General features: G+C 41.1%; 1 protein-coding gene across 1 annotated transcript in view; it reads right to left on the reverse strand.

The window, feature by feature from the left end:
* plcb3 (phospholipase C, beta 3 (phosphatidylinositol-specific)) overlaps positions 1-15,448 on the reverse strand; it is a 74,695-nt gene that overhangs the window by 27,938 nt on the left and 31,309 nt on the right. Inside the window, exon 3 of the mRNA XM_069717003.1 lies at positions 7,466-7,552. Coding sequence (XP_069573104.1) covers positions 7,466-7,552 — 87 coding nt within the window. The remainder of the gene's footprint in view (positions 1-7,465; positions 7,553-15,448) is intronic.

The following is a 15,448-nucleotide window of genomic DNA, read 5'->3' on the forward strand; positions in this document are numbered from 1 at the left end:
TATCCGGAATCCGGCCATCACCGTCTGAACCCAGAGGGACTTTAATGTGGCAAACCCCTTTTTCTAGCAGATTTTCCTTTATTTTGATGGTAATTTGTCAGCATGTGTCACAGAGGATGGTTTCTAAGAGTACGAATCTAAATGTGTCGTGAAAAAGAACCAGAAAAAGAGTAAAAATGAGCAGCAGTAGCAGATGGGGAAAGGAGGAGATAAAGTATTTCTTTGTAATTCGGTCTGACAAAGAAATCCATTAAAATCCTAAAACTTTTAATTCATTTTCTGAGCAAAATAAGAGCTGTAGTAATGCTATATTAAAAACAAGTGGGGACAACATGGGTTTGCTCAAATGGAAAATGTTTCCTGGCCAAATTGACATTGTGCTGATGTCTACAAACCAATTAACAGCCAGGTACAGGGAGACACAGTCCACATAGTCATGACGACAGCACCAATGTATGTCATGCAAAGTTTTTTTGGTGCGCTGGCAAAATTGCAATGTGAAACCAAAACGAACTGGATCAAATGTATTGAATCGAACGAAAACATTCAACCTGGTTCAGTCCTTCTTCCGGACAGTCAGGAGTGAAAATATTATAAATTTGCACAGAAATTTCCCTCCGAATGGCAGAGAAGTGGATGTTACCGCAGTGAACAAATTTCTCTGGACATTTTGAGGACTTTTGGTCGCTATCTGAATTTAAAGCAGCTGCAACTTCTGCCACCACATCAGAACAAGCAAACTTTTAAGACCTTTGTGAAATGATCCAACAGCTCTATTTCAACATGCATCTCGAGTCGCGACATTTTTATTTTTAACTTTTTGACCCCTCTTCTCTATCTTTAAAGGAGGAGGCGAGTTTGGCCAGAGGACAGAAAAAGGACACAACAGGATTAGCAGGAAGTTCAGAGCATATGTTGGAACAGATGTGTGGGTTTGAGATGTGCATGTGGATCTTGTGTAACCCGCAGGCTACTGGCATGCACTTTGCATTCAAGCATTTAGCCTCAGCATATAACCCACCAACCTACAGGGAGAACGTAATGGGGACTTGGTTATCAAAGTGGATCCAAAGGGTGTCCAGGGAGTTACAGCAGGGGTTTGAAATTTGAACATAAAAAAAAGATATTCCTTGTTCTATATGTACCTTTTCATTAAAGCTACTGCTCTTTGGATGACATAAATTAGCACAGTGTCAGTATATCATCAAGGCGCTTCATCAAACACTCTCGCCCATGTTACACAAACACTTACTGTGAACTTTATGTTATGTTAGGGAGTCCTGCTTTCGAAAATTCCCCCCATTTTGCACCCAACTCAATTTATGCCTGCAGAACACCCAGGAAATAATAAGCAACCCAAATTCCAGGAGTGAAGTTGTTCTTCGGTCGGTTGAAGTGAACTACTTCCAGTAAAAATGTGTTACAGATGATGTTACTTTATCTCAAAGATCGGACAGATGGAAAGAGTTGGGGATGGAAAGAGAAGAAAGAAAGAAGCACAAACAGTGCAGAGCGGAACATGTTGGGGTGTCTGTGTCTGTGTGTGTGTGTGTGTGTGTGTGTGTGTGTGTGTGTGTGTGTGTGTGTGTGTGTGTGTGTGTGTGTGTGTGTGTGTGTGTGTGTGTGTGTGTGTGTGTGTGTGTGTGTGTGTGACAGCAACAGTTGGCTGTTATTGATGCCGGACTCAAGCATTATGGGAAATTCTGGGCTTTGTGTACACACACATGCGCTCACAAATACAAATGTCAGAGGTCTCATAAGCTGAACCTCCGAAACATTACACAAAGATGGCGAGAGGGACATAACGGAGAGGGATGGAGGAGAGGGGTGGGGGGTTGGAGGGGGAGGGCAGAGCGAGAGACGTGAAAGATTACTATAGAAGGAAGGAGAAAGAACATATCTGCAGGAAGAATATTGTTCTCTAGAAAAGGTGTCATATCAGAGAGAGAGATGGATGAGACATTGGAAAAAAGAGAGAAAAGTATAAAGATATTTAAAGGAAAGTGTCAAACAAAAGTGAAACTTGAGAAGAAGCTGACGTGAAACAGATGGAGATAAGACAGCATGAGGAGGAATACCAGGGGAAAAGGTGGAAGGACATATATTAAGATGGATATATAAAAGGTGGAGGAAAGAGATTGAGATAAACCAGATTTCAAAGAAAAGTTAAGTCTACAAGAAAAGGTGAGAAGAAGGAGGCAGATAATCCAAATAAAGTCAGAGAAGAATGGGAAAAAAAAAAGGCTAATAGAAGGATGATGGATGGAGCAAGAGGGAAGGCTGGAAACAGGCTGCACGTAGGCCAACATGCAAGACGTTTCGTCACAGACGATCACATCTACTAACGTTTACACACTTTTTATCACCAAGTGCTGCACTGCTTCTTCAAAGAAGTTTGATCAACCAACCTCAATACTTTTACGGCACTGAATGAATTGCTTCAGTACTACCGTCGAAAAATGGCCTGTCATTGGGTACCAAATTTCAACACCAGGGCTGTAGTCCCATGAACACATTTTTATTTTAAAATGCATCAGTTTATGATGTGTTTACTCAAGAGTAAATATAATTTGCATCAGTGAGCCACAGCGTTTTCCATACGTAGCGTATACGCCAGCCAAATATTTACAATCACTCAACGTGGGCAAGTAAATCTGACATTAGAATACCTTATTTTACTACTAATACAGTACTTTACCCACAGACCTGTCTGTGTCTGTGCAGCAGCTGGAGGCTTCAAGGCATCTACTGATGGCATGTAAGGTGTTTTAGGAACATTAGCAGATTGAAACATCTACCAATATTTTGCATATGAGATGCTCTGTTAAATGTAGCTAGAGAAAACAACCTGGGTTACACTGTCCACCTCCAAGCTGCATGAAAAGTAGAGATTTGTACCATACTGTGTGATATAATTTTCTTTTTCCTAAATTGGATTTTATAAAAATGGTATTAAAAAATAAAAAGTATCGTTCCTAACTGGGTTCCATGTCAAGGTATCGGGAACAAACAGTTTGAAAGATATGCAGCTGCAGACAACGCGAGCGTATTTTCTAAAATCCCCACAGATAACCGCTTTCATTTGGTGAAGGACTAAAAACATTTTCTAAATCACTAAAGATAAGCTGGAGTTTTTGTTGTCACTACATTAGGTTGTAGTCGAAAACACACAGTGATCAAAAGACTTTATTTCATGTCATTATAATTCCTGACATTACTGTGGAGCCATTTGGAGCTGACTGTTGGGGGTAAAAGAGAGTGTGTGTTTGAAAAGTCCCAGCGTGTGCCGAGCCCTTATGAACTCAAATCCACAGGGGCTGAGACTTTACGCATGTGTACCTGACTGTCCTGAATAAAATGCAATGTTACCTTTATTGTACACGTTGAGCCCTGTTTGAAATGTAATTTTGACATTTTGGGGCTGCAGACTTTTGGACGTCTTTGGATGTCTTTGTTAAGCCTCTAAAATGACTTTATGAATGTGATCCAGTTTCACTCATCGACCACCCTGAATTATCTTCGCAGCATTATCTAAGCAGAACTTCATCATGTCCAACTGGAAAGACTCTATGTAAAGTTATTGATGTCTTTGGTTTAAAACTCGGACATTTCCTGTAATAAGAGGAGCAGAAATAATAAGTGGCGATCCAATATTTTGGGTGCCTCTATTCAGAGAAATGGGTTCCATCCAGAATACCCTTGCCATCTGTGTAAAGGCGTATTAACTGTTCTCATTAATACTCGTTGGATATGTGTGTTGCCGTGTCCTCTTTCTTTTCAGCTTTGCTTGGAAATCTCCTGGGGATCCACAACGCTGAATTAAAGCTTCACTCTGGGATCCCTGACATGACTACACAGTCACTTTGAAATAGGACTTTTTACATTCAGATGAGCCTATTTTCAACTTGGAGCAGCGCAGAGGAGCGTCATGTGACCAGAAGAGGGTTTGCAGAGGAGCAGACCGGCACATCTTTTTATTTCTACAGTCTAGATTTTCTGAGCCAGGTTCAAACCTGCGTCACTGGAGAAACTTAATACAAAGAAAAGTTGAAGAAGCAGACGTCACCGTGCTGGCCGCAGTTTGTCTGACAAGTGAACTCTGGGAAGTGCAGTTCAAAAACACCACCTTGCAAAGAAGGCAAGAATATAGAACTTTTTGAACATAACATAAATGAACTACGGTTATTAGTCACTACCAATTGCTGCCCCTATTCATGTCTAAATACCCACAATTCCTTGTAATTAGCCTTGGTGGTTTGAAGGTTTTGAGGCATATTTCATTTTTTGTGGCCATGACCGTCTGCGAGCTGCATTCCCGCTACTGAATTAAGAATAGTGGTCACAGTCCAGCTCAGGCTCAGGCATTAACATAGATGAAAAGCAGTGGTGACAGAAAAGCCAAATATTGCAGAGCATAAGGCAAATGAGGTGGTGCTCTAACAGCTCTTTTCTGACCTTCCCAGGGAGGCAGCCGGTAGCTGCCCTGACTACGGTATTGTTGTAGCTTTAAGATAAAATCTGGCACTGTATTATGAAAATTAATCATTTGCATTGCTGGAGACAAGTAAGCAAACAATTCAAGATCAGCTTCAAAGAAATTTTACCTAGATTTCTGTAATCACACTCACAGGGCCTGACATCTGTCTGTCTCTGTCCTATGCCAGGAATTGAACTGGAAACTCACTGCTGTCTCCACAGTGGAATACACTTTTAAGGGTTATATTCACTCCACGATGTTTGCTTCTTCTTTTTCTTTCTTTATCTGCTCTTCTCTCGCCAACTTACATCTCTGCAACAACTAAGGCGACAATTGAACAATCTCCTCTGTCAAGTTGTGCGTCTCTGTAAAACTATTAGCAGTCAGAGCGGCCGAGAGGCTTTACCATCCTGTTGAAACGATTCAATGACTGACAGTGTGACTCTTCACTTAACAGTGTCACAGTTGCGCCTCAGGCAATAAACGGCCTATTATCTCAATACCACACGCGCGCATGTGCAGGCACAAGTACAAGTAAGACATCAGGATAAAGTGAGTATTTAAAGCTTCTTTCTGTTATGTGAACACATGCTGACACACGTGCAGACCTGCAGGGTGACGTGTCCTCTGGCCCAGATATGTACGCACATGTAGCGCTCACTCTCCAAAACATGGACACAACGCAGCGATAATACTGGTTATCAACAGGCCATTCCATACATGCCTTTTGGGTGGGTGGGTGTGTGTGTGTGTGTGTGTGTGTGTGTGTGTGTGTGTGTGTGTGTGTGTGTGTGTGTGTGTGTGTGTGTGTGTGTGTGTGTGTGTGTGTGTGTGTGTGTGTGTGTGTGTGTGTGTGTGGGAGGGGGGGAATTGAGCTGAAATGTTATTTGATCTAAGAGGCCTCTAAAAATGTTGGGACAAGAACGACATCACAGACAACAACAAGCAACAAGACACACATATATATATTTATATATCTATATATCTAGATATATAAATATATATATAAACACACACTATACTATACACAAACAGCAGATGGACAGATGAATGTAATAATAACAGCAATAGCAACAAGACAGGAGACTGGAATTACTGCCACGCGGTTGTATGTTTACATCACCTGAAGAATATATCAAGGATTCAACAGTCTCAACAGGATCTGGAAAAACTTGTCCATGCATTCATCTTCAGTAGACTCGACTATTGTAACGGTGTTTTTCACAGGTCTCTCTAAAAAGTCAATCAGAACGCTGCAGCTGATTCAGAACGCCGCAGCTCGAGTCCTCACTAAGACCAAGAAAGTGGATCACATCCCTCCAGTTCTGAAGTCTTTACACTGGCTTCCTGTCCAACAAATAATTGACTTTAAAACCCTGCTGTTGGTTTACAAAGCACTGAATGGTTTAGGGCCAAAATACATTTCTAATCTACTGCTCCTCATGAAGCATCCAGACGCCACAGGTCATCTGGGACGGGTCTCCTTTCTGTCATTTTCTGTTTGCTGCTGCCTTTAATTGAACCAGACTCAAGGATGTTGATATTTCTTAAACTGCACTGCAACTTTTATTCTAGTTTTAGCTTGTTTAATGTTTTAATGACTGTTTTTAATGTTCTTAATTGTTTTTAAATTTGTTTTGGTTTTTGCCTGATGTTTTGATGCTTTTAATGGTTTTATGTGAAGCACTTTGAATTGCCTTGTTGTTGAAATGTGCTATACAAATTGCATTCATGTTTATCCAACCTCATACAATATACATATTTAGTGAAGACTTTGAAGGCATCCTCACATGCTTTACCAGTCATAAAAAACATTTAACTTTTGACCAATAAAATCCAACCAGTTCATCCTTGGTACCGAATGAACATTTGTGCCAAATTTGAAGAAATTCCCTTGAGGCGTTCTTGAGATTTCGCTTTCACAACAATGGGACGGACGGATGGGACAGTCGTTAAGTCATTGTGACTTTGACCTTTGATCCCCAAAAATATCTGTAAACCCGTAGGATCAGCTGAACATTTGTGCATAATCTAAAGAAAATAGAGAATTCTTTCTATGTGGTGTTGATCAAACACCTTTAAAGCAGCTGCACTACACAACCCTGCTGACTCACTGATTCTTACATCTGGCTAATAATGTCAGCTAAATGTCTAAAAGGTCAAATCCAATATCACTAAACTAATGGCTTAAACTCAGCCACCAAATACATGGAGGGGAGGAAGAAAGTTAAGAAGTACTAATAGATAGAGGTGGCGGATTGATGAAGACCACAAAGGCAACGGGAGAGATAAGAAGAGACAAACAAGACCACGACAAATTGATGAAACCCATTTTGGTGGAATTAATGGACTGGATCTAACCGCAATAAGAAACTCGAGGAGAGAGGAGGAAGAAACAGTGATTTAGGAAGACAACTGAAATATCTAGGAGAAGAGGGAGTGTAGCGTCGTAGTGGTGTTAAAGTAAACAAATAGGGAGTGCAATATCCATATTGGCACTTACGTTCATGCATTAAAAATCCATTGTGGTTTGCTTTAGAGTGGCCCATTTGTGTTTGATCTGTTTTCATGAGTACTTTGTGAGATGGGCGACAGTCTTTGAGACCAACCAGCGTGTGTGTGTGTGTGTGTGTGTGTGTGTGTGTGTGTGTGTGTGTGTGTGTGTGTGTGTGTGTGTGTGTGTGTGTGTGTGTGTGTGTGTGTGTGTGTGTGTGTGTGTGTGTGTGTGTGTGTGTGTGTGTGTGTGTGTGTGTGTGTGTGTGTGTGTGTGTGTGTGTGTGTGTGTGTGTGTGTGTGTGTGTGTGTGTGTGTGTGTGTGTGTGTGTGTGTGTGTGTGTGTGTGTGTGTGTGTGTGTGTGTGTGTGTGTGTGTGTGTGTGTGTGTGTGTGTGTGTGTGTGTGTGTGTGTGTGTGTGTGTGTGTGTGTGTGTGTGTGTGTGTGTGTGTGTGTGTGTGTGTGTGTGTGTCTCTCTCTCTCTCTCTCTCTTACCAGGTTGGACCCTCCAGTCCAGTAGAGATAGAATCCATCTGGGTCAACTTTCAGGGTTACCAGCGTGGGGGGTCCGCTGTTGGGCTCCTGGGCGACAACAGAAATAGAGATGTTAGAGGCAGACACACACAACAATATCCATCACTCACGCACACACACACACACACACACACAAACAAACACAGAGCGACAAGAAGAGATAACCAGTAGAGCCAGTGCACTCCTGGAACTTTTGGGTTTATAACAACTTAGCTTGTGTTTTTACAGCTTTGGCCATTAGTTCTATTGGGAAATATAACATTGTCTTATCCAATTTGTTGATGTTGATGTTTTGGACAGTGACAAATTTGCTACAGTAAAGTCTGACTGGACGAAAGAAAAAGACAGTTTGGATGATCAGGAGATTTTACAAAAAGCAGTTTAGCCAGATGATCTAAACTACTTTATTTAGGAGGTATAACTGAAAGTGGGCACACCTGAATTGTCAATGTAATCTCTCATCGTACAACTATGAAGTACAGTTGGTGAAAACTGAACCATGAACCAGTCCGTAAAAGGCTAAGGGTTTATTCGAAGAACATTTTGGGTAAAACAATTTGTCACTTGCCATAATTTTCTCTCCAAAATAGGTTTGGCTCCAACCTGTCTGCATGTCGAACTGATTCTTCACCACTTACTCGGGGAGTAAATGACTGTAGGGCTGTCACCAGGGAGTGCTTCAAAGAAAAGCATTGCTCATTTGACCCACTAAACGCCTGATTTCCCTATCAGTGAACTCATCTATTGTTATATTGTTTTACACTTCATTAATGCGAGATCAAGAACGTTAGCAAACCCACCTAAAAGATAATCATGACACCAAATCATAGACGTTTAGGGTATATCTATATGGATTGCATTCAGAGGGATTAAGTGTTGACTCGAAATTTGTTGAAATTGGATTTCTTGTAAAACTGATACTACCAACAGAAATATGGCCAAAGTCAAAAATAAGTTGTATGAAACCATACTATGGTTTAAAACCGAATAAAAGCAGCGGTTACACCTAAATCTCATGTATCTATACAGAAGGACATGATCTGAGATGAGCTTTTTATGGCAGAAGTGGCAGCACCTGCTGTTTTATGATGCCTGGATATTATTCGGTTTAGACAGACAAAAAGACAGAAAGGCACATTGGTTGTTTGTGTCACATATTGTGCAACAGCTGTTTTGATGCTGGAAACCACACACTTCGGCCAGCTTGAAGATCTCTCATTCATGTGCAGCATAATGACGGCACAAGAGCCTGAATCAACATGTCATTAGCATCATCATTACGGCGGTCAAACGCATGATACCGCGACCACACGCACACACAGCTTCTGGTTCTGTAATTACAGTCTTACTCCAGTCCAGCAGACAAACACACTGTCCAGACATCCTGGGGAGAGAAAAAAAAACCACGATGCCCCAGATTGTTATTAAAGGTGACAGATGACTCATGGACGCTTTCCGTCATGAGCATCCGTATCAGCTTTGACATCAGATGGGAGAAAGATCTTCAGCCAACGCACATAAAACTTTCACACCGACATACTGTCAGGGGAAATAGGTTTACAAAAATGTAACACACAAACAACTAACCAGTGACCACATACAGAAGGAATTTTATAATGTGCGGCTGGACAAATAAAACAGTTACCATATGACTTGAACAAAGCTGAAACATTAATGGTCGCAGTTTCATGTTTAACGCACAAATGTGAAAACACGAAAACTAATAAAATGGAACCTTTGAACACAAGGATGAAATTCTGCATAACAAACAGAATCCGGGCATCAAACAATTGATGCCAGTTGAGTTCACAATGACCTCAATGAGTCGCTGAAGCAAAGATAACTAAACTTTATACTCATAATACTTATACTAAAAAGAGAGATAATTCCTCAGCAGTTATAAAGTGGGTATAAAACATAAAAATAGGCCAAACTATTGCACCCAGGTAAGGAAAGTTGTCACTTTCATTTCATTTTATGACGGACAACAATTATTAAGTATATACATAACATTACAATAATGTAAAAATGTGTTTTTTATTAATCAAATATTTTGCCTGTGGTTAGCCATGTCACATCACTTTCGACACAATGCTAACATTAGCTTCAGGGATTATAATTCAGACTCCTCAGTTGTTGATTGAAAGCGAAATGTGATTTTGAAATGGCTGATAGGTCCTAAAAAGGTTGAGAGGACAGTGATAACACTGGACCTGACAACTCAGAGAAACCTATTAATGCTGAAGAGAAGTCAGCAGTTGAACTGGGAAGTACGAGATGTAGAGGTGGTTCTGTTACTTCATCTTTATGAGGCTATGGTTAAATTACTACATTTGATTTCATGGAGAAAAAAAAAGTCGCTGTGTGCAAATTTGGTTTGGTACATAGTGGTAAAGGGTCTGAAAAGTTTGAGAACCTCTTAATTAAATGCATCACGTGATATATTGTTATCTCTCACATATTGTTACCTTTGGACAGAATCAGACTAGCTGTCTGAAAACTGGACATTGTTACGGCATTTCAAACTGAACATACCTTGAGTTTAGGCTCCAAAGTCGGCTAATGAAGAAAGGGTGAGAAGGGGAAGTAAATGTTTGGATTGGAGGAATGGAAATAGAAAAAGAGAGCAGGTTTAAGAATGAGAGGGTTGAAGGGTGGTGTGAAGGAGTGGAGTTGGAAAAGGGTTGAAAAAGAAAAAGAAAAGAATTGTCAGGAGAAGAGGAAGAAGACAGTAAATCTGACGTTGTGTAAGTAAGGGGGTGATTGAAATCTTGTGTCCAACCACATCATGATAAGCAACAGTAAATGTTGTCTTTTTAAAGTGTGCATCCTTAGCTTAGACTTACTAATTGTTAGGCAGCTTTGACACAACAACGCACGTCACTCTGAAGCACCAACCAACAGCAAAGTTACCAGGATGTACTGCAGTGCTTTCACACAACACGCAGTCACGTAAGAACTTCAAATGCAAAGCCGACTCTGCACTGTAAAGCACTGAATTTGTAAACTGTCTTTACTCACTGATACAAATGGAAAGCTACATAACCCCAATTCCACGCTGTGATTACCACTTCAAAGATGTGACATGATGTCAGATGCTCCATTTCAGTTGTAACTGGATGCCGCAAACGTCAACGTTGAACAGTTTTTTCAATTTGCAGTGAAACCCGAGTTGGCAGCTCGGCCAGATACCCGTATAGTTTATTTTTTGTACGCTAGGTTGGGTTTTCAGGACAACAGAACTGCATATAATGCAAACTAAAAGTGTGTTTGGAAAGTCAAGCTGTTCTGACTGTCCGAGAGCTGAAAACTACAAAGTCCATCAGACAGCTGCTGCTGATTCAAAATGCTGCAGCTGGAGTCCTCACTAAGACCAAGAAAGTGGATCACATCAGTCCAGTTCTGAGTTCTTTACACCGGCTTCCTGTCCAACAAATAATCAACTTTAAAGTCCTGCTGTTGGTATATAAAGCATTGCACGGGTTAGGGCCAAAATACATTTGTGATCTGCTGCGACCCTCACCCGCTTTAAATCAAGACTGAAGACTTTTCTGTTTGCTGCTGCCTTTCACTGAACCAGATTTAAAGATATTGATTAATTTCTTGCATTTCTGTATTTTATGCCTTAAACTGCACTGTAACTTTTATCCTATTTTTTAGCTTGCTTAATGTCATAATCGCTGTTTTTAATGTTTTAATCACTATTTTTAATTCTTTTTAAATGTCCTTTTCTTTGGCCTAATGTTTTGATGCTTTTAATGGTTTTATGTAGAGAATTTTGAATTGCCTTGTTGTTGAAATGTGACTTGCCTGTTGTTACCATGATAACAAAGGTCCTGATACTGTCCAACTGCCATACATTATATGTCAATAAAAACAGCCTCCTGAAAGCTACTAGTAGGGTTAGTAGGTTGGACACCAGTCCATATATTATGGATAGATTTGTGATGTTAACTGCCTTTTCAATATAACAGTCAAATGTAGTGTGAAAACACAAAGAACTATTTGTAAAGACAACTGTCCTTTCTACTAGCGGCTCATACAGGGAAGCATATGCAAATCAAAACGCTGAAGGCAAATGAGAGTATTGTTACTCTGGTTTAACACACAAAGAAAGGCCCATGGTTGTACACACTGCTCTCACAAATTTAACCATCTTAAATGCTCCATAAAGTCAGACAGATTTAAGGTTTTTCAAAACCAACAAGTTTCTATTGCACTTCACTGCCTTCAATTTAAAATGGCGATGACAGCTAAAGTGGAACAGTGTGAGCAACGTCACATTACATTCTTTTCAGTTGTTTAATGCTCCACTGCCCTGTCTAAACAACACTGCTGCTGCTAATCAAAGCATTGAAACTGATCTTAATATTGTTAGATGAAGACAATATGGAGGGTGACGCTGTTTTGCAGCAACCACTCGTTAATTATGAGAAGATAACAGACACAAACTAGATGCGGCATGATCAACATGTAGAATAAGTACGGTAGATTCAAGAGGAAATCGAAGGAATAGAGAAAAAAGGGAGAGAAAAATATCCATAGAGACGATAAAAGGTCATAATAATGTTCAGCAGAAATAAACCGAGGAGACAGAAATCTCTACTTCACACATAGACCCAGTGATTACTCTGTAATAATGAGTTTGACCCATTGGTACCACACATTTGGTTATGGGTAAAATACCCAGTCACTATTAAAACCATATGTTTGAGCTTGATAGACCATCTTCATAGTTTAGACAGACAGAAGTCATTGCATTGTTGTGTAACAGTATTCTTTTCATAGTTCAATAGCAATAATGCAGTAGATGTAATAGAAACCTGCCGTCACCACTTTAATATCAACAAAGCGGTGGGTCTTCCTCAGCGTGCACGCCAAGAAAACTTGCGCTTTATTGAGAAATCAATGTTTTCATCTTATATTAAACACAGGGGAAGAGAATGAAATTGCAAGTACTAGCTCTGCAATGTATTTAAACAGAAATCCCATCGTACAGATTCCCAGTGATAAAATGAGTAATGAGCAAGAGCTGTATCCAAAGAGATCAAATCAGGTCAAAATTCTTCAACACTTTCTATTGGCTGTATTGTTTTGTAACCATATATTAAAAACGTCCAAATGTTCTGAGCTGATTTGTAGCACTGGATACGACTTTTCTAATATAGTTGTTGTTCGTACATTTGTTTCCTTTTTGACTCCGTGTATGCAGTGTCAATACACACCTGGCCATAGATGGGGAATTCCAATAGGAGCAGACACACAAACACACACTTACCCAGACGGGTTTGATCTACAGGCTCATGTGACCAGAAATACAACAACATCACCCATGTAGCTTTCAAGCTGCAGGATAAAGACACCCCCCCCCCCTCCCACACACACACACACACACACACACACACACACACACACACACACACACACACACACCCTGCTCAGTTTTACATAACTGTCAGTTGCTTTCTAGTAATGCCTTTCTCACACACACACACACACACACACACACACACACACACACACACACACACACACACACACACACACACACACACACACACACACACACACACACACACACACACACACACACACACACACTTGTTTCGTTCATGATTTGTCCACCTTTTGAGGATTTGCTGCTTGTAGATCACTTTTAATTGAATATCTTACGACTGTTGATTTGAATTGCATTTGGCAATTTAGAGTAGCGACTATTAAAAAAACAGTTTCATAAATAATGAAAATAGTTTTTGCTTTTATCTACTTTTTCTTGCTCAAGGTCATCACTCTCAAAGTGTTTTTCAAAGCCTGAAAGGTAACTTCAGTTTCCAGCTCAAAATAAGGTTAGAGGTTAAAAACCTAACTCGTAAATCATTATATTAGACGTTCTCCTCAAACACACACTTTGTTTACCATAAACATGCACCCTGTCGTGTGTTTCTGCGTGAGAGCGGGTGGTAGGTCTATAATTGGACCTCACCCCGCTCCCTAATTAAGCACCATATGTAGAAGGCTTCTTAAGTCTCGCCTTGATTCCTTCCTTTCATGTCTGGCTTGTTCTCTGCGTGTCAATCATGGCTTCACTTCACTCCCTTTCCAAGCCTCTAGTTCAGTGGTTCTTAACCTTATTGGAGGTACTGAACCCTGCGAGCTTCATCAGTGCATTCACCGGACCCTTCGTAAGGTGCGCCTGAAAGGGGGCGGGGCTTATCTCCGTGCCTTATCTCCCTAAAAACAGTACCATTTCCTTCATCCACCGTTGAACTAACCACTAGTTCTGTTTTATACTTGTTGTGTCTGGGTTCATAATATTATCCGTAGTCGCACAACTGCGTCTGAATGACGGCCGCTTCCAGCGTCATTCGCGCTGCCCGGCAGAAATTCGCATCATTCGCAACCATTCGCGTCTGTGCATTGACTTTACATGTAAACTACCTCGCAGTAGACCCCGAGGGGTTCGGCAGACACACACTGCAATCAAGTGAGCCGCCGCTTTAAAAATTAATGACCGTCTATTCCTTAAGATGCGTTCATACCGAGCGCCCCGTTCGATGTGAACGCAGCATAAGTTTTAGCTTTCTCTGTGCTTTTTGGGCTACCCAAGCCACCATAGGGCTATCCAAGCCACCGTACCGTTATGCTGCGTTCATACCGAACGGGGCGCTCGGTATGAACGCACCTTAAGGAATAGACGGTCATTAATTTTTAAAGCGGTGGCTCACTTGACCGCAGTGTGTGTCTGCCGAACCCCTGGGGTTCGATCGAACCCAGGTTAAGAACCACTGCTCTAGTTCCTCTATTCCTGCCTCAATGATTGAAGGCCAAGTCTCTTTCTCCAGAGCCCCTCCAGAGGCCCTGACCCTCTGACTAACACCTTCATTACCTGAGCATAATGTCAAACACACAGAGTGGAGGGACCACCCCCTGAAGCTTACATGGAGCAGCTAATGAGCACCTCTCGAACATCCCAATCTATAAAGGGCACGCATGTAGAAAGGCAAACGCATGCTTCTCTTCTTACACACTGTGCTCACCACAAATTTGTGTGTGTGTGTGTGTGTGTGTGTGTGTGTGTGTGTGTGTGTGTGTGTGTGTGTGTGTGTGTGTGTGTGTGTGTGTGTGTGTGTGTGTGTGTGTGTGTGTGTGTGTGTGTGTGTGTGTGTGTGTGTGTGTGTGTGTTGTATAATCCAGTCAGGAGAAAAACCATTAGTGTGGAACTGATAAAAGTGGCCGCTCCAAGTGCACCTTTGCTCAGCCCTACAGCCTCTGTGTGTGTGTGTGTGTGTGTGTGTGTGTGTGTGTGTGTGTGTGTGTGTGTGTGTGTGTGTGTGTGTGTGTGTGTGTGTGTGTGTGTGTGTGTGTGTGTGTGTGTGTGTGTGTGTGAAAAAGAAGGCCAGTGTGCACTGAGCATATGAGTGTGTTTCAGCTGCTGCTTTGGCAACATGGTAAAAAGTTGATGACAGCAGGTAACCTTTGGACTCGAGGGAGTAGAGCGGAGCAGCAGAAGTGAAAATAAGCTATTGAATGTGGTCCCGAAAGAAACTAGCAGATTTTAATTATATTTAGTATCAGTATAGAGGGCATCTAACATATATGTATTTATCCAACAGCATTATTAATTCAGGTGTAAACATATTCAGCTTTTGAGCTCACTCTGGAAGTCTTATCAGTTTCTTGCTTAGTGTGATTTGCTTGTATTAACCCCGAGGACTTTTCTATGCATCCTATTCTTATCCTGTTAGCAGCTGCTGCACCATTTAATTTCTCCACAAGGTTCATTTAACTTTCATCTGATTAGGCCGTATGCACAGGTAATGACCCACTAAGCCGGGCTTTGGTAGCACCATGTTCTACATCCTGAAAAATACTACAGTGTATACAGGTTTCAAAAAGCTGAATGAAGTGGTGGAATGCATTTTTCAGATTTTTCCCACTTATTGG

This window comes from Brachyistius frenatus, unplaced genomic scaffold (genome assembly GCF_029030835.1).
Source record: "Brachyistius frenatus isolate BFR_SWC_R1_liver_20210118 unplaced genomic scaffold, ASM2903083v1 Contig_166, whole genome shotgun sequence".
NCBI classification, from domain to species: Eukaryota; Metazoa; Chordata; class Actinopteri; family Embiotocidae; genus Brachyistius; species Brachyistius frenatus.